This window comes from Paroedura picta, chromosome 7, assembly GCF_049243985.1.
Source record: "Paroedura picta isolate Pp20150507F chromosome 7, Ppicta_v3.0, whole genome shotgun sequence".
NCBI lineage: Eukaryota > Metazoa > Chordata > Lepidosauria > Squamata > Gekkonidae > Paroedura > Paroedura picta.
The window spans coordinates 7,186,674-7,205,846 of NC_135375.1; the positions used below are offsets into that span (position 1 = coordinate 7,186,674).

General features: G+C 51.5%; 1 protein-coding gene across 2 annotated transcripts in view; it reads left to right on the plus strand.

Annotated features, from left to right (window-relative positions):
- Positions 1-984: 984 nt before the first annotated feature.
- KIAA1328 (KIAA1328 ortholog) overlaps positions 985-19,173 on the plus strand; it is a 28,128-nt gene continuing 9,939 nt past the window's right edge. Inside the window, exons 1-4 of one of the 2 annotated variants that reach the window (XM_077346696.1) lie at positions 985-1,061; positions 6,016-6,051; positions 10,595-10,734; positions 16,086-16,180. In XM_077346696.1, the coding sequence (XP_077202811.1) occupies positions 1,004-1,061; positions 6,016-6,051; positions 10,595-10,734; positions 16,086-16,180 (329 nt within the window). In that variant the 5' untranslated portion in view covers positions 985-1,003. The remainder of the gene's footprint in view (positions 1,062-6,015; positions 6,052-10,594; positions 10,735-16,085; positions 16,181-19,173) is intronic. The other variant, XM_077346697.1, reaches the window with a different exon arrangement.

Sequence of the window (19,173 nt, forward strand, 5' to 3'; positions counted from 1 at the left end):
GAACTCCTTACATGACAGGGGATACACAGCAAAAATCAATTCTGTTACATCAGTAGCCTGTGTCACACAACCAAATACAGCCAATGATAATTCTTTGTCCAAACAGCCAATCAATCCCCGGGAATTTGGTTGTAGTTTCCAAAAACAAAAGCAGAACTGTGAGGAATATGGAGACACGAGTTGAGCAAGGTTAGCATGAATCCCATTCAACCCCCCCCCCCCCGGCTCAAGGCAGGATCGGTCCCTTCCACTGCTGAACTACCCTGACTGTGACATGTGAGCCCTGATATCTGGCCGGCTCAGTTCTCCCCGTGACTAAGCCCATCCCTGTGGGTCCCGTCCTCTGCTGCCACCAGGAGCCTTTGTTGGGAATGTCTGGAGCCTTTTGGGGGATGCAACGTGGGGAGGGACCCCAGGGGGGTCGGGCCATGGTGCTTCCCGGGAGACGCGCTTCAATTCCGGGAGATATCCCGGCCCCACCGGGAGGCTGGCATCCCCTCGTAGACTGCCAGCGGCGGTTGCCATGCCAACCCCGGGGCCTAAGTAGGATGCGGGTGACGCCCAGGGTGAGCCTGTCCAGGTGGGGCTGGATACCGCCGCGCGCCGCCCTCTCCTCCATCCTCCCGCAGGCGCCGGGCCACGGAAAGACAGCCCACTTGGCCCCGCGCACGACCCGTCCTCGACCGCCGCCAGGGATTGTGGGGCCCGTAGTCCTCTCGCTTCCGCCTACGGAGGCGCACTGCCTCACGGGAGTCGTAGTCCGCTTTAACCCGCTCCGGAGGAAGCCGTGGGACGCCGGACTTCAACTCCCGTGAAGCAGCGGGCGAGGCTTCAACCCCGCCCAGCCCTCGCTTGGAGCCTTCCGGGAAAGGCCGCGATAGGCTGCCTCCTCGCCGGCGCCGTATCTGGGCAAAGCCGGGGCGCGACAGCCAATGGGGAGCGGGCTTGGCGGACGGTGGGCGTGGCTGGGCGGAGGGACGCTGGGAGTGGCGGTTGTTTCAAGATGGCGGATGTGGCCGCGGGGCCGAGACCGGAAGGAGCCGCGTACTGGAGTCGGGGCCGTATCCTTCCCTTGCGGGCGGCGAGGGGCGGCGGGGCGTGGGAGTGTCGCCAGTGGAGATAACTCGGGCCCAGGAGCGGCAGCAGGGCCGGCGGTTCGGCTTCTTAGTGGGCGCGAGCCTACCTTGCAGGGTTGTTGTGAGGGACTGCGCGGCTGGAACGCCTTGAGCGCGGGAGAGGGCTCCTGGTGGGTCGTTTTCACGGCTGGCTCTTCGCTTTCCTGCCTTCTTTAATCCTTCTCTCGCCTTTCCCCGCAGGGCGGCGGATGAGCCTCTCCCTTCACAACAGTCCTGCGAGGTAGTTCAGGCTTGTGGCTGTGGACTGGCCTTCCCAGGCAAGAATGCGAGTGTCTTTCATTGTTGTCCCGAACTTTAGAAAGTGTGTCATGCTGGTCTGAGGTGCACGTCCCCAAAAGATTTCCCAGGCATAAGTTTTCAAGAGTTGAGGCTTCCCTTGGCAGATGTGGGGACTCTCTTTAACAGCTCTCCCGTCCTCCGACTAGGATACGAAGACTTCATTCTTCATTCCTCTTGGTCTCTGACTCACAAAAACCTATGGCCTGAAAGTTTTGTTGGTTTATGCGGGTATTATAGGACTTAACGCTTAGTTCCAGCCTTAATAGATTCTGGTGAAATTTGAACCAGGGGCTTCCCCGCTTTGAACATCTACCCTTTCCCATGACAGCGTAAGTAGATTTTCATCCTTGTTGAACCTCTTTCTGTTGAGCAACTCAGGTTTAATTCTTGATGGTGGTGAGTCCCACTTGTTGGAAGTCTGCCTTCCATGTTGAATTGCTGAATATGCAGAGAAAGAGCCTGTCTTGCCAGAGGTTTTTCTGCAGAATTGGTTGAAAGGAGCAGCTTGTGTTTTGTACTGAGGTCTGGGACACCAGTTTTCAAATCTGAATTCTGCTATGACTTTGGAATAGTCTCTCTGAGTCCCATGCACCTTACCGGCTTGTTATGAAGACAAAATAAGAAAGTTAGAATTGTATATTTATATTATATACCGTCCTCCCTGAAGGCTCAGGGTGGTTTACATGAAACAAGAACAATACAGGTAGTTCCATAGTGAAAACAATAACATTGACATAATAATAACATTATAGAACGGTGGAATACTGCGAAGAGCCTTGAATTAAACTCATACTGAGTCCCAGTGGGATGGGCGAATTTGTAGTGGTTGCCATTGGAGGGAGGCTTGGGGGCCAATGGGAAGCGGTGATTGAGATAGACCTCAACCATATGCCTGGTGGAGCTCCCTTTTGCAGGCCCTGCGGAACTGTTTTAGCTTCTCTGGGAGCTCGTTCCACCAGATGGGGGCCTCACAGCAGCCCTGTGAGGTAAGTTAGGCTGAGAGGCTGCAACCAGCCCAAGGTCACACAGCCAGCTTCCATACCAGAGTAGGGATTTGAACTTGGGCCTCTCAGACCCAGTCTGGCCATTAAGACACTATATATACTTCTGATGAGCCATTTCCAGACACTTCTGTGGTGGGCGTAATGAGGCATGGTGGAATTCCTCTTCTTCCTCTGTTGATCCAAACTCTTGCCTTCTCCTTGCGTTCCATGGAAGATTGGTGTTTCCCAAATGAGGTGATGATTCAAAAAGAGTGAAGGTGGTTTAGAGCAGCTGCTTCTAATCTGGTGAGCAGCCACCTGGGTGACCTTGAGCTAGTCACAGCCCTGACAGAGCTGTTCTCACCAAGCAGTAATATCAGGGCTCTCTCAGTCCCACCTCCCTCACAGGCTGTGTAAGCTGCTTTTAGACTCCTTTGGGCAGTGAAAAGTGGGGTATAAAAACCAACTCTTCTTTTTTTATCCTTCCCTTCTTCTGGGACCTCATGTTAAATCTTCCCAGTAGCACAGAGTACAGGCTGGGAAATTATGGCTAGCCCCCCCCCCCCTTAATGTATTTTTTGTTGTATGCTTTTATTGGACATTGTAATTGCACATTGTAATTGTTTATATGATGTAGACTGCCCTGAGATGACTGGATCAAGAGGAGCAGGCTAGAAATATAAAATAAATTTTTAAAAAAAGTCTCCCCACTGGGTGTGGCACTGTGTCACCCTGGCCTTGTGGGCCTTGTGTGGAGCCTGTACTCTGGAGAGGGCAGGGTGGTGCCAGATTCTTTAGTCAGAAGTGAAAAGGGGAAGGCCGGACAGAGCCGAGGTTCCGGGAAGGAAACCCATCCTGAGCAACTCAGCAGAAGTGAGAATTGGGTCTGGGTGCCTGCACTTCCTAAAGTGGAGTGGGTAAGTGGACAGTCCTTCAAAGTGCCGGCCAATCAGAGCACTTGGAGCAGCCGGTCACTCCAGCTGGCTCCCACAGCGAGGAATTTAACCCTTCCTTTTTCTGGTTCCCTGATATTCTGGCATTTTGTGGGTTGTCTTTGTATGCTCTGTGCTTTTAATTTTGGATTTGATCTTTTCATGTTTTCTTTTTAACTGTTTTCGTTTATCCTTTTGTATTTCTGAAGCCGCCCCAGGCAGGAGAGGTGCCCTAACTGTTTTTGAATAATTATATTTCAGAGGGAAGCTGTTTCTTTTCTAGATGAGGAGCGAGATGTTGCTAGCGTGGCAGGTTGTTGGATCACGATGGTAGCCATATTACTTTGCCGTACAGCGAGAGAAAAGTGTCCAGGAGCACCTTCAAGACTAACCAAATTTGTGGCAAAGGAGGACCTTTAGGAAGTCCTGCTCACTTCTTCAGATACAGGAAGGCCTTTGAAGAAGTGAGCAGTGACTCATGAAAGATCCTCCTCTGCTACAGATTTTGCTCGTCTTAAAGGTGCCCCTGGAATCTTGCTCTTTTCTCCTTCTAACATCTGGATCTATCTGAGGAAGTGACTCATGAAAGCTCCTTCCCTGCCACAAATCTAGTTAGCCTACTATGGGACTCTTGCACTTTTCTTCTTCTGTCTGAATAGTTGCTGGGAAACATACATTCACCAGGAGAAGGAGAGGACTGGGCTTCCCTTTGTCTTGAGAATTGCTTGGATTTCTCCAGGACGGCTTGGTGTCATTTTGGTCTTGTCGCTCCCGTCACCGTATTTAGCGGAACGGCTAGCACGCACCACGGGTTGTGACTTGCCGTTGAAGGCTCTGCATTTATTTTTGGACTCTCTTCCCTGGGGGGTGTTGTTGATTTCTGCTGTGCGTGCCTTCGTGTGTTTTTCATTTCTTGGGGTAGGAGTTTCTTGGCTCTGGGCGAAGGAGACTGCTCTTGTTCCTGACGCCGAGTCTTAGTTGGGGCCAACTCAGCTGGGAAGGGATCACTTGGCTTGGTAGGCCTGTCGCACATCCCTCGACAGAGGGGCTGTGATTGGTTGCCTGGTTGTTGCAGTCTGAGTCAGTAGAAGGCAGTGTCATGTGTGGGGCTGCAGCTCAGGGGCAGAGCCTCTGCTTAGCATGATGAAGTTCCCAGGTTTAATAACCAGCATCTCCAGTTGAAAAGTCCAGGCAGGTGGTGATGGGAAAGACCTTGACCTGAAACCTGGCCCAGTGGCAGAGCCTCTGCTTGGCATGCTGAAGTTCCCAGGTTCAATCCCCAGCATCTTCAGTTGAAAGGACCAGGCAGGAGGTGACATGGAAGACCTTCCCCTGAAACCGCAGAGAGCTGCTGACTTTGATGGACCTGTGATCTGATTTGGAAAAAGGCAGGGTCGTGCTTCATGTGCGTTAAATGGACCAAAGAACCATTGCCTTCCTCTGCATTGCAACCCTGGCTTTGGCAGTCTCCCGTTCCCAATCCCAGCCAGGGCTGGTCCTGCTTTGCTTCCGAGAGCTGAGGAGATCAGGCTGGCCTGGAATCCCTCTTGGGGGCAGAAAACTAGTTCTGCTTGAGCTGCCTGCTTGCCTGTTCGTATATCGCGGGTAGCTGGGATTTGCTCAAAGCCGGGTTTCTTCGGGGCTGTGTTTGAAAAAGGAGAGGAGAGAGGTGTGAACCTGGCAGCCTGCAGGCTTAATGTGACTTCAGAATGATTCTGTGAACTCAAGCAGGTGGTAAGTGGTGGGCAGAAGGGATCGTGTTGGTGCTTGGCTCTTGTGGCCCTTTTTTGCATACCCGGGGAAATGCCGATCGCCACTTTATTATTATTGTTATTGTTGTTGTTGTTGTTGTTATTATTATTATTATTATTATTATTATTATTATTATTATTATTATTATTTGGATTTATATCCCGCCACTCCCCGTAGGCTCGTCACAGCAGTCCTATCCCCATTAAAATACCCATTAAAAGACTTTAAAACAATCCCAACGTGGCGGAACTTATTATTCCCACCCCTGCTATCAGAGCGGCAAGGAGGGTGGGGAGGAGATGCTAGGGTCAGGAGGTCACTTGTTTACAGGCCAGACTGGCCAGGGATTCTTGCGTGTTTTTTGGGGGGGGCATCACCTGGACATGGAATTGTGGTCACTGCGGGTGAGCAGGGAAGTTGTGAATTTCCTACATTCTGCAGGGGGTTGGTCTAGGTGACCCTGGAGGTCCCTTCCAACTCTACGATTCTGTGAATGCAGCCATGATTGATAAGCCCCTCTTCTGGATGTCCTGCTCCTTCTGTATTTCGGCACCTCAAATGGCTTTCTGGGATTTAAGCATAAAGTGTGGAATCCACGTCTGTACTTCAGTGACTGCAGCATGAGCTGTATGCACAGCTTGCAGGAGTTCTTTGAATGCTCACACCTAGTACATGTAAATGCAGCGGTTCATTATCTTTCCGATTAAAGCTACTTCTGGGGTCTTTCATAAAGGGCAGGCTTTGGGCTGAGATCTGTCCGATGAGAAGCAGACAATGGTTTCCACGCATTCTGTTTCCTGCAACCCATTTCTTTTTGTGGTGGAGGAGAGTGTTCACAATCGTGTATTGCTTTCATGGCATATTATCATGTTTTCTAGCTTGGGATCTTAGAAATATGTTTCCGTTGCTTTCCTTAAACGAGATCCTGCTCAGTTTCTGACGAAGACCAGACTCTGGTATATATCCCAGGTACGATTGCTGAAAAGACTCAAAACGTAACCCGGTCTGCCTGAGGCTGCAGGCAGCTGTCCTATTCAGCCAGTGTTATGTGAATGTGCTGAACAGCTTTGAATAGCTCATTATTGTAAGCTTCCTTGAACCATGAGGAAAGGCCTTGCTGGTGGATTTCCTGATGACACCTGGGTTTTGGCTGCTGTGTGATACAGAGAAGATGGACCACTGGCTTGATCCAGCATGGCTTCTCTTATGTCTGGGGCAGGGATGCTCTGTATCCTTGGTGCTTGGGGGTGAACAGCAGGAGGGCTTCTAGAGTTCTGGCCCCACTGGTGGCCCTCCTGAGGGCCCCTGGGTGTTGGCCACTGTGTGATGCAGAGTGTTGGACCGGATGGGACGTTGGCCAGATCCAGCATGGCTTCCCTTATGTTCTTACTTTTCTGTCTGACTGGTCCAGATTTGTGACGACTGTGGCTGTGGCTGAGCCGTAGAACATCTGCTTGGCATGCAGAAGGTCCCAGGTTCAGTTCCCACTGCTTGGGAGAGAGGCAGTCTTTAAGTCTAATGATAAGAGGAATAATAATCTCCCTTTAAAAAGAAAAGGAAAAGACCAGCTGGGAAGTGAAGTAAAAGATTTTTGTCAAGAACTCCAAAAGGTCAAAATAAGGGGAATGAATTTAAGCCTGTGTAGGCTAGAATACAGTTTATAAAATTAAGTAGAAGAAGAAGAGTTGGTTCTTATATGCTGCTTTTCCCTACCCGAAGGAGGCTCAAAGCGGCTTACAGTCGCCTTCCCATTCCTCTACACACAACAGACACCCTGTGAGGGAGAGGAGGCTGAGAGAGCCCTGATATTCCTGCTTGGTCAGAACAGTTTTATCAGTGCCGTGGCGAGCCCAAGGTCACCCAGCTGGTTGCATGTGGGGGAGCACAGAATCGAACCTGGCATGCCAGATTAGAAGTCCACACTCCTAACCACTACACCAAACTGGCTCTCTAAAGTACTAATATTTATAAAATTAGAAACCCAAAGCTTATTGCATAGCCTAAAGGAAATTAGTGCATAATGCATACCATTGTCTCCACTGACCAGATGCATTTTGGTGTTGCGGTTAGCAGTGTGGGCTTCTAATCTGGTGAGCCGGGTATGATCTCCCACTCCTCCCCTGCATGCAGCCAACTGGGTGACCTTGGGCCAGTCAGAGTCCTGTTAGAGCTGTTCTCATAGAGCAGTTCTTCTAGAGCTCTCTCAGCCTCACCCACTTCACGTCTGTTTTGGGGAGAGGAAGGGAAGGTTATTGGAAGCCGCTTTGAGACTCCTTCGGGGAGAGAAAAGTGGCCTCTATGAACCAAGTATTCTTCTTCAGTAATCTCAGGGCTCTCTCAGCCTCACCCACCTCACAGGCTGTCTGTTGTGGGGAGAGGAAGGGAAGGCGACTGTAAGCCGCTTTGAGACTCTTTCGGGTAGAGAAAAGCAGCTTATGAGAACCAACTCTTCTTCTTCTGCTTGGCGTTACCACCTTTATCAATGGTCAGGCATGAAATAAAAACAGCATACATAAATTAAAAGAATTACAAAAGTGATATATCAAGTTAACTCCTGTTAATAAAACGATATTCTGTACTCTGGACAGTCTGGACCAGGGGTAGTCAAACTGCGGCCCTCCAGATGTCCATGGACTACAATTCCCACGAGCCCCTGCCAGCATTTGCTGGCAGGGGCTCCTGGGAATTGTAGTCCATGGACATCTGGAGGGCCGCAGTTTGATTATCCCTGGTCTGGACCATAGTCAGTTCTGTGGATCAGCCAGCCAGATAAAACTATATGAGGCCTCTACTGTTTCAAAGGCAGGCGCTGGTCAAGGGACGCACTTTCTGCATCCATTGAGTGTCAGGTAGGTGCCAACATTCACCCAAAGTCTGCTGCAGGGGAAAGATTTTTGCCCAATATTCTTGGCAGCAGCTGCCAGTCACAGTCGTCCGTCTCGAAACAGGGGGACAAGCAATCTTCAACCTCAGGCACCTTCACGTGGTACCTTTGCCTGCGTATCCATTTCTGTATAAAACAGCGCCCCTGAGTTTGCCCTTAGATCCCATCCTTACTGCTCTGAAATGTATTTTTTTCCCCTGCAGTGAGAGCTGCATGGGCATGATTTATGACCTCAGGGCCCATGTTGCAAAATGCTCTTGTGGCCCCAAGTCCAAGAGGTCCACCTCGTTTAATCAGCCGATAAGCCTTTTAGCTCACACGTCGACCAGTTCCTCCTTCCTGGTGATCAGGGTCCCTTGGGAGCCGAAAGAAGCGTGGGTGCAGGCCGGAGCAGCGGTACGCGTTGGCACAGGGCTGGGTGAATGGCCGGGTTGACACTTGTAAGAATGTTCCAGCTGTGCAGGAGAAGGAGATGAGAACCTCTCTTCTCTGGCTGTTGAAACGTGTTCTCGTCATCTTCCGTGTTCGTTTTTAGAAGCATCTCTAGTGCGTCATTCCGTCGGTTCCTTTTCTTTGACTAGGGAGAGACATCTGCTGAGTCCAAACCAGCCCTTCCAGGCCCCACCCATTTTTTGAAACCACTTGGCAGACACCAGGTGAAGTATTGGTGGGTGCCATTTTGGTGACCTTTCTATCAGCTGCACCACGCAAACTCTGACAAGACAGGGAAGTTGTTAACCCCCCTTTGTTTTAGAAGAAGGAAGAGTTGGTTCTTATATGCCACTTTTCTCAACCCGAAGGAGGCTCAAAGTGGCTTACAGTCGCCTTCCCTTCCTCTCCCCACAAGACACCCTGTGGGGTGGGTGAGGCTGAGAGAGCCCTGAGATTACTGAAGAAGAAGAGTTGGTTCTTATATGCCGCTTTTCTCAACCCGAAGGAGGCTCAGAGCGGCTTACAGTCACCTTCCCTTTCCTCTCCCCACAACAGACACCCTGTGAGGGAGGTGAGGCTGAGAGAGCTCTGATATTCCTGCTCCGTCAAAACAGCACTGTCAGGGCTGTGCCTAGCCCAAGGTCACCCAGCGGCTGCATGTGGAGGAGTACGGAATCAAATCTTGCTCGCCTGATTAGACGTCCACGCTCCTAACTGCTATGCCAAGCTGGCTCTCTTATAATGGAGGGGATATTTGCCATTTTCCCTGACTGCCTGCCCTTTCCTGGCTCCTTCTGTCGAAACCTTTGCTTCTATTGCGAATTGCAGAAGGACATTCTTGGGTCTAAGCTCAGGATGCTCCGATCTTCTTCGGCTTTAGCACTTTGAGTCCCATCGTCATCTGGAACTAGTGCCCAAGTTTGAGACTCCTAGCTTCATTTTCTGACGGGTTTTGCCAGCCACGATCACTCATCTTTCCCTTGTTGGAGACTGACGTTATTCACAGTCAGCTTTTCTTAATCAAGACTCAAGGCGGGTTACCAGGGGAAAGTTCATGCCGTCAACGGGACAAGACCTTAGATGTGCCACGTAATACAACTGGGGGAGGGGGGCTGCAGACCTCTGAAAACCCAGCCTAAATATTCTGCCATGTTAACCATGACAAAACTGGTATTATAAAGTGGAAAGTGATGCCTTGAGAGCAAGATAAATACATACTGTAAGCAGCAGTACAAGCCACGTTCCCATTTCTTGGAATGGGAAGGCGACTGTAAGCCGCTTTGAGCCTCCTTCGGGTAGGGAAAAGCGGCATATAAGAACCAACTCTTCTTCTTCTTCTTTTTTTATTAAAGCATCTTCCTGATCCATTCTGTGTTAATATAGCCAAAGGCCCTTGTTCCTGTGAGGCCGTCTCTCCCCTGGGCTCTCCCACGTTTCACTCATCTGAGCAAAATGGGCAAAATCTCGGCTGCAGCCCCCACCTTGTGGGACAGCCTGGCTGTAGGGCCAGGAAGGCTCCCACGCTCCCGGCTTTCTGCACCCCAAATCTTGTTTCATTGTTCATTCTTGATTGTCTCAACTCTGTGTTTAAGTGGCCTTGAGTCCCTGGGGGGGGGGAGTAAATAATTAAAAAAAAACGATTAGGTTTTTCATAATTTGCAGACTGTCAGAAGCGTGAACCAGCATGATGTAGTTGGGCCAGCTACAGTTCTCCCAAAGCTCTCTCAGGATGTCTGTTGTGGGGAGAGGAAGGGAAGATGAATGTAAGCTCCTTTGAGACTCAGAATCATAGGCTCATAGAGTTGGAAGGGACCTCCTGGGTCATCTAGTCCAACCCCCTGCACTATCCATGACACTCTCAACCCTATCGCTCACCCACTGGAACTTGTCAGTGAAAGCATGAGCTTTCATGTGCATGCACACTTCCTCAGATACAATGTCTGAGGAATGTATACAGACACTGTATTTGAGGAAGTGTGCCTGCCCACAAAAGCTCACGCCTTGAATAAATCTTTGTTGATCTTAAAGGTGCCACTGGACCCAAATTCTGTAGGGGTAAGAAGGAACATTCCAAGGTTGGTGCTGTGCTGCTTAAGTTATTTTGGTTTTCCTTTCGGTTCCCACATTGTGGTGGTGGGAGAAGAGCCTCCTTAGAATGAATTTGAGTTTGCCTGATTTGGGTTGTTCCATCCTTAGGAGTTTCTGCAGAGAGGAATTTTAGCGCAAGACACCTGCCGAAGAGTCAGAAAGCAGAAGTGAAGGCCAAGAAACCCGCAGCATCTGACTCCGTCCCGATGGATGCCTCGAAAAACACTGGAGAAGCCGCCGGAGAGCAGGTTAGTGCTTGTGGAAGAGTAAAAGAAAAGCTGTTTTTTTATACCTTGCTTTTTACATCCCAAAGGAGTCCCAAAGCTGATTACCGCCCCCTTTCCCTTCCTCTCCCCACCACTGATACCCTGTGAGGCTGAGAGAGCTTTAAGGGAACTGCCTCATAAGAACAGCCCTAAGAGAAATGTGTCTGGCCCAAGGGACACCCAGCTGGCTGGTTAAGGAGGTGTAGGGGACAAACCTGATTCTTGAGATTAGAGCCCTGCCGCTCTTTAACCCCTACACCACGCTGGCTCTCAAAAAGAAAGAAACAGGAATAAAATTTGGAATTCGCTGCCAGAGGCTGTAGTGATGGCTACTAGTCACGGTGGCTGAGCAGAACGTCCACATACAGATGCACTAAGTCTCTCAATCCCAGATCTAGGAGGCAACTTCAAGGGAAGGCCTTGACCTCTCTGCCCTGTTGTTGGCTGTCCAATGGAACTGGTTGGCCACTGTGTGGGAAAGGAGGTTGTACTAGATGGACCCTCACTGGTCTGATCCAGCAGGGCTCTTCTCGTGTTCTTATGAAGGTCTCAGTCTCTCTGCCCTGTGGTTGGCCCTCCGGAGGAACTGGTTGGCCACTGTGAGTTGGGATGCTAGACTAGATGAGCTGCTTATCTGTTCCAGCAGGGGTCTTATGTGTTGACCCTGCTTAGCTTCTGAGATGAGATCAAGCTTCTCCCATGCTTGTGAAACACTATTGGTATGCCATCGGTTCTAGGTGAAATCTCTTGCTGGATTCTCCCCTGCAAAGGCACTGCTCCTTCCAGATTTCCAGGACTTTCACATCCTGGGATTGTCAATCCTACAAAAAGGCCGTTGTTGGACAGATACAATCAAGGGGCTTTTCTGATGGGGAGTGCTTGCTTTCTGGCTGTCCAAGAAGCATTTCTTTTGGCTGCATACAGGGTACCCACCTGAAAGAGGCCCTCGGACACCAGCTGAAATGACAGCAGGGTTCATGTCCGTGAACTTCCCTGTCCCCAAATCCTGGACTGATGTGGCTCACTCTGTCTTTTTGTGACATGCGGCAGGAGAGCGCATGTGACGGGTGAGAATGCACAAAGAGAGCAGTTCCCTTGGCATGGCCTTTGAAAAGCGAAGGGAAAGTTGAACAGATGCGACCTCCTGCTGGAAACCCAAAGTGCTTTGACTGAAGTCTGAATTAAACACAAATCAAAAGGTTTGAATGGGGGCTGGGCTCCTACGCCTTGGGTCGGGAAGGATATCACTCATCGCAGAGTGACGGCCACTCTCCATTTCAAAGGCGGCATAAAATAATAATTCGGTTGGCTTTTGAAAATTTCTTTGAAAGGAATATCTGCAAAAGGGGCATGTTTCCCCGGCAGGGCTGGGCCTCACATCCCCGTGATCCATGGGAAGGACTGCAGTCAGCTTGGTGGCCCCCAAGAAAGGTGTTACGGGGGGCTATGGTGTCATGGTTGTCGTGTTGGGGACCCCCAGTTTCAGAGGGCAGCCATGTCGGTCTGCAGTAGAGTAGCTAAATTCAAACCCAGTAGCACTGTAGAGACCAACACGGTTTTTTATGGGGGGGGGGGGGAGGTTTAAGCTCTGGAAGGTGAAAGCTGGGAGCTCTGAGTCTTTGTATCCCAATTGGGAGGTGGTAGGGAGTGTTGTAGAGCAGGGGTAGTCAACCTGTGGTCCTCCAGATGTTCATGGACTACAATTCCCATGAGCCCCTGCCAGAAAACGCAGAAAATTAGCAGAAAATTCGCAGGGGGGGGCAGAAAATTAGCATCTGTAGGGAGAGAGGAGGAGCCTCTTGTGGCTCAGGGTGGTAAAGCAGTCCACCTGCTGTCTCACCATGAGGCTGGGAGTTCGATCCCAGCTGCTGGCTCAAGGTTGACTCAGCCTTCCATCCTACCGAGGTCGGTCAAATGAGTACCCAGCTTGCTTGCTGGGGGGTAAACGGTAATGACTGGGGAAGGCACAGGCAAACCACCCTGTATTGAGTCTGCCATGAAAACGCTAGAGGGCGTCACCCCAAGGGTCAGACATGACACAGTGCTTGCACAGGGGATACCTTTACCTTTAGGGAGAGAGGATTGGTATGACCCTATTTAGCCTTTGGGCGGGGGGATCCATTGTTCTGAACTTGTAAATGAACTCAGGCCCAGCAATCTCCCCTTGTAATTGCCCTTTGAAGCTTCTCTTCTGAGAGCCAGCTTAATGTCCTGGTTATGAGCGGCAGCCTCTAATATGGAGAACTGGGTTTGATCCCCTGTTCCTCCTCCACATGCAGCCTGCTTGGTGGCCTTGGGGCAGGCACAGCCCTGATAGTGCTGTTCTGACCAAGCGGTCCTGTCTGTGCTGCCCAACTGGGCCGTACCTACTCAGCTGGGGGGCTGAGACCAAGTCAGGTGGCAACACAAAGTCCAGAGTCCAGTCCAGGAGCCAGGGGACACAGTTCACATAGCCGGTGGGGCAGGGAGTGAAGTCAAAGCTGGGCCAGAGTCGCGAGCCAGAGAGAGAAAGAGTCAAAAGCCAAACCAGAGCAGAGTCTGAAGCCAAGGGTCAGGAGCCAGACAAAGTCAGAAGCTAAGCTGAAGTCAGGAGCCAGATGACAGTAGAGCCGAGTTGTAGCGAACTGAAACACGGAGGCGTCTGGGAAAGACAGGCAGGGAAACGCATGTGTTGCACCCACAAAGGGCTTCCCTCAAGCCTTGTCTTCAGCACACGAAGGTTGGGTGGGTTAGCCTTCAGCCAGGGGACTTGCAGCTGAGCCTGATCCTCATCTGAGGAATTGCTGCAGGTGGGCCCCATCTAGACTGACAGCCCTTCTGATCTTCTGACAGCTGTCAGATTCGTGTGCCGCACCTTCACTGCTGCTCCGGTGAGTCCTCTGGGCTGGATGGGGACTCGTCCTGGGGTTTCACGGAGAGGATCGGGTGGACCAGCAGGATCTCCAGGCTGTGCCAGGAGAGTGCTTGGACCGGCCAGCATACCTGGGTTAGCTACGGCCTCCGGAGTGCCCTCTTGGGCGCTCGGCTGGAGTTGCAGCTGGAGCAGGCAGGACACTGTCAGAGCTCTCTCAGCCCCACCTCCCTCCCAGGGTGTCTGTTGTGGGCAGAGGAAGGGAAGCTGCTTTGAGACTCCTTTGTGTAGTGAAAAGCGGGGTATAAAACCCAACTCCTATTCTGCCACTTGTTGGTCAGCGGTGGAATGACCCTGAGATAATTCCCAATTATACTCTGAAAATCTCCGTGGTCCCTATGGTGCTCCTGGACTCCAATTGAGTGTTTCTCCTGCAGGCCAGCAGGGCTACTCTCTGAAACTGTCTTTGTGAAGGCACACTCGTGGTTCGTGCAAGCGGGACAGGCCCTTCCTTTGCTTTCTTCGCAAACTGTTCCGCATCGTGCCGTTTCCCGATTGGGTAGAAGCAGCCAGCTCTCGAGGGGAATGCATTTTCAACCCAGAGTAATTTCACAGCGGTGTTGACCGTATCGTTGTCCGTGAAGATGTACAGGGCATAAACTGCGGCTGAAATAAAATTCATCTTTGGACTGCCATGGCGGGGACATGCACACACGTCTGAGTTTTGCGTAACTCGGCCTGAGCGCCCCCCCCCCCCATCTGCCCCGTGGAATGACAGACACTGCTGGGTTCCGTGGTTCGCACAGCCCACGGTTTGCACAGAGACAATTTCGGGTTCTTTTAATTGGAAAAGTGCAGCAGCGGCACAAAGTTTGGCGTTGGTGAGGTGGTAGCGCCTCGTAAAGAGCTGTCTTCCCCCTGCTTTTATCGCTACTGACAGCTCATTCCAGTGGAAATTATCTGCATAAGTTAATATTCATGTTGAAACGTGATTTCACGGAGTCGATAAATCTGGAAAGACTTGGAGTGTGTTCTCTCCCCCCCCCTAATTGAATGCCTTCACACTGTTTTGACACTTTGGCTGCATCTCACTTTTTATTTAGCCCGCTTTTTAGAGTCGGAGGGTTGGGGATTGCCCTGATTTGAGGGAAGATCTGTATTTGGGATTCTTTCGGGCAGTTCCAGACAAATCTGCTCATTGTACCCCAAGGGAATTCGCCACAAAACACCGTCAGTTGGCTACCTGCCTTCCAACCTGGCCATTAATTTTGGTTGCCCTCCCAGCGACGTCTGAATATCTCAGTTGCCTCCACAATATTTGAATACTTTGTGCAATTCGCCTTTATCGATACCTGTGGACTGTCAGCTTCTAATTTATCAGTTGCTTCTCCAGATCAAAGGGCCTTAGGTGGCGAGTATTAAAGACCTCAGAAGAGCCCTGCTGGGTCAGTAGCCAACCAGTTCCTCTGGAGGTCCAACAGCAGGGCAGAGAGGCTGAGGCCTGTAGCAGTTTGGTGATTCGGTCAGGGCCTGAGTCTCTTTCTTTCCCTTGACCAAGGTCGAGCTTTCTAGAAACTGATGATGTCTTACATGACCAAAAGGGTATTTCATTGGTTTAGTGACCAGCCCCCACCCCCGTGAACCCTTTGGGCTCCCTTCTTGCATTTTTCCATCTGTGGCCCCCTTCAGATGGGCCAGCCCCCCACCCCCACCCCCATTGAGAATGGCTGCTCTAGAGTTTGATTCAAAGTATCAGCATAATTATGAAGGGGGGTGGGGTGGGGTGGGGTGGAGTGGGTGGCCCATGTGACCAGCGGCTGCTGTGAAGATTTTGGCACTTGTGTCACACCTGTAGTGGTGGAAAGCACAGGCAGGTTGCATCCAACTGAGCTGGGCTTTGGAGGAAAGCCCGCTGTTTTTACCTTTGCCTGCCTCTGCCTAGCAGCCCTGGTCTTCCTGCTGGGGGAGAGGTTGCCTCACATCCAAGTCCTCAGCAGGGCTAATACTGCTTAGCTTCTGAGATCAGGGCTATGCTCACCTTAAATCCAGAGACTGAAGGACCTTGGTATGTCACATCCCATATCTCTTGTTTCCCTGGACCTAGGGCAGAGAAGGGAGTATGGGGCAGGGGAATAACTGGGGAGGCCTGGATTCAATTCTCCATCCGGCCTCACCTACCTCAAAGGGTTGTTGTGCGGAGCCCAAAAGTGTAGCCACCAGAGCTACTTGGAGGTGTGATAAAAGAGAGCGAGAGCTATAATCTTCAGAAAGACAAGTTAATGCAGAATCCCGGGGCATGCAACCTGAGAAATTGCCTTGCTGGCTGATTCTTCATTGTTCAGAATCTTGCATTTTCTCCCATTCTTGAGTCACCTGAGGCTGAACATGCAGGCTTTGGTGCTTGAAATACTTTTATTGTCAATTCAGGAACGCTCGTTCCATGTTAATGCGGCTTTTTAAAATGCCGGTTTTAATTTTTCAGGTCTCCGACAAAGGAGGAAGGAAGAGTGCCTCTCTAAAGGATTTATGTCCCGAAGACAAGAGGCGCATCGCAAACTTAATTAAGGAGCTCGCAAGGTGAGGATAAACTCCGCTGGATAATGCATCAGGCTTAGGGCAAGAGCCTCCATCCAATTAGTGCGTTATGAAGTTGAAGCGTTCCTGTTTATTAAAAGTCTGTGATTGCTCTTCTTGGCTGGCGCCGGTATTGCCAGGGCGGGGTGGAAGCGGGAGGTTGCCAGCTCTTCACCACGTACTGCCAGTGGCTTCTTGGAACACTTGTCCACATGGGGTTCCTTAGGGCCTGTTGCGTGGTTCCCGTGCCAGTACCTGAAGAACATCAGAAGTGCCCTGCTGGATCAGACCAGCGGCCTACCTAATGCAGCCGCCTGTCTCACCCAACGGCCAGCCAGATCCTCTGGACACACAGAGGCCAGAGATGCTGAGGCCTTCCCCTGATAGGAACCTCAGAAGAGCCCTGCTGAATCAGACCAGTGGTCCATCTAGTCCATTCTCCCGACTCACTCAGGGGCCAGCCACAAGGCAGAGAGGCCGAGGCCTTCCCCTGATAGGAACCTCAGAAGAGCCCTGCTGGGTCAGGCCAGGGAGGGTCCATCTAGTCCACCCTCCTGTCTCACATAGGGGCCAGCCAGTTCCTCTGCAGGGCCAACAACAGGGCAGAAAGGCCGAGGCCTTCCCCTGAGAAGACCCTCAGAAGAGCCCTGCTGGGTCAGGCCAGGGAGGGTCCCTCCAGTCCAGCCTCCCGTCTCACCCAGGGGCCAGCCAGTTCCTCTGCAGGGCCAGCCACAGGGCAGAGAGGCCGAGGCCTTCCCCTGAGAAGACCCTCAGAAGAGCCCTGCTGGGTCAGGCCAGGGAGGGTCCATCTAGTCCACCCTCCTGTCTCACATAGGGGCCAGCCAGTTCCTCTGCAGGGCCAACAACAGGGCAGAAAGGCCGAGGCCTGCATAAGAACCTCATAAGTGCCTTGCTGGATCAGACCAGTGATCCTTCTGTAGCCCCCCAGCCTCTCTCATATAGTGGCCAACCAGTTGCTCTGGAGGGCCAGCCACAGGGCAGAGAGGCCAAGACCTTCATAAGACCCTCAGAAGAGCCCTGCTGGGTCAGACCAGGGCTCCATCCAGTCCAGCCTCCCATCTCACCCAGGGGCCAGCCAGTTCCTCTGTAGGGCAGAGAGGCCTTCCCCTGATGTTGGCTCCTGGCTCCGGGATTCACAGGCTTAGTGCCTCCCAATGTAGAAGTTTCCTGCATACTCCATGGCTAGCAGTCGTGCATAGACTGCTTACCTCGCTTTTCTTTCCGTGTGGAACTGCAAGCCTCTTCACGTCGGTCTCCCTGTCGCTTACAACAGTCCTGTGTGCTGGGCTAGGCAGAGAGGGCTTGACAGGCCGAAGGCTACGGGGGAGCTTTCGTGGTAGAAGTGTGGATTCGAACCTGCCTTGCTCAGGGGCCTCGTCCCCACTTTTTCCATTATGTAAGACTGGCTCTAAGTGCAGCTGTCTTGGGTACATGCAGAGGAAGGAGAAGAAGAGCTGGTTTTTCTGCCCCACTTTTCTCTACCTGAAGGAATCTCAAAGCAGCTCACAATCGCCTTCCTTTCCTCTCCCCACAACAAAGCACCCTATGAGATAGGTGAGGCTCAGAGAGCTCTGACAGAGCTGCTCTGTGAGAACAGCGCTGACAGGACTGTGATTCACCCAAGGTCACCCAGCAGGCTGCATGTGGAGGAGGAGGGGGGAATCGAGCCCTGCTCGCCCAATTAGAAGTTGACGCTCTTAACCACAACACCAGAGAATCTCAGCTTTTGGTGCTGAAAACACACCATGGGTTTGGCAAAGAAAACTTTGACATATGAAGCTTGATCACATGATATGCTTCTGTGTGTTGTTCCTGATTTTTGCTATCCTAGCCCCATGGCATTGCTTGTTGCATAGGTAAAGGTAAAGCTGTGCCAGCACCGGGTCATGTCTGACCCTTGGGGTGACGCCCTCTAGCGTTTTCATGGCAGACTCAATACGGGGTGGTTTGCCAGTGCCTTCCCCAGTCATGACCGTTTACCCCCCAGCAAGCTGGGTACTTATTTTACCGACCTCAGAAGGATGGAAGGCTGAGTCTGCCTTGAGCCGGCTTCTGGGATTGAACTCCCAGCCTCATGGGCAGAGCTTGAGAGAGCATGTAGCTGCCTTACCACTCTGCGCCACAAGAGGTTCTTACTGCTTGTTGCATGTCTCCTGCTATTTAACTGCGCGGCCCAGTGGAAGAGCATCTACTGGGCATGCGGGAGGTCCCAGATCCAACCCCTGGGGTCTCTAGTTGAAAGCAGGGGACGTGAAAGACCATTCCTTGCCTGAGACCCCGGAGGGTCACTGTCAGAGTCGGCCGTCCTGACTGTGGTGGATCAGGGTGTGTGATTGACTATAAGGGCAGCCTCATGCGTTCATGTAGTTTTGTTCCGTGTAATCTGCCCTGAGTCCTGCTGAGAATAAATGAGCCAGAATCTGTAGAAGGACTAAGGAAGACGGGAACCATGTCGTAAGTCCAGCATCTGGAGCAGGCTTTTCTCACCCAGAGTTTCGTGAAACCCTGGGGTTTCTCGACAGCCCTGGAAGGTTGTCCCAAATGGGGTGGGAATTATTTATTTTTTTATACATTTTAAAAGTTTGCTAAACATTTATCAGATGCTGTGAACGTATATGCCAACCCTGCCCCCTCCCCCGGCCAATTTTCTGCACGATCGCGCCACTTCTGGGGGTTCTCGAAGCCTGATGAAGAACATTTTGGGGTCAAACAGCTAAGAAAGGCTGGTCTGGAGGAAGCCACCCTTCTCTAGCTCCCTGCCATCCAGCCGGACTTTGCTTGGCCCCATTTTTCAGCACTTTAATCTCTGCTCAGAATTTGCATGTTCTCAGAAGGTCTTGGGAAGGAAGGGGATGGAGACCAACTGGAGAGGCCAGGGATTGAACCTGGGACCTTCTGCTTGCTGAGCAGATGTTCTTCCGCTGACGCATGTCCCCCTCTCCTCTTGCCCAGAGCACCCTGTGGATAGCAGCGCC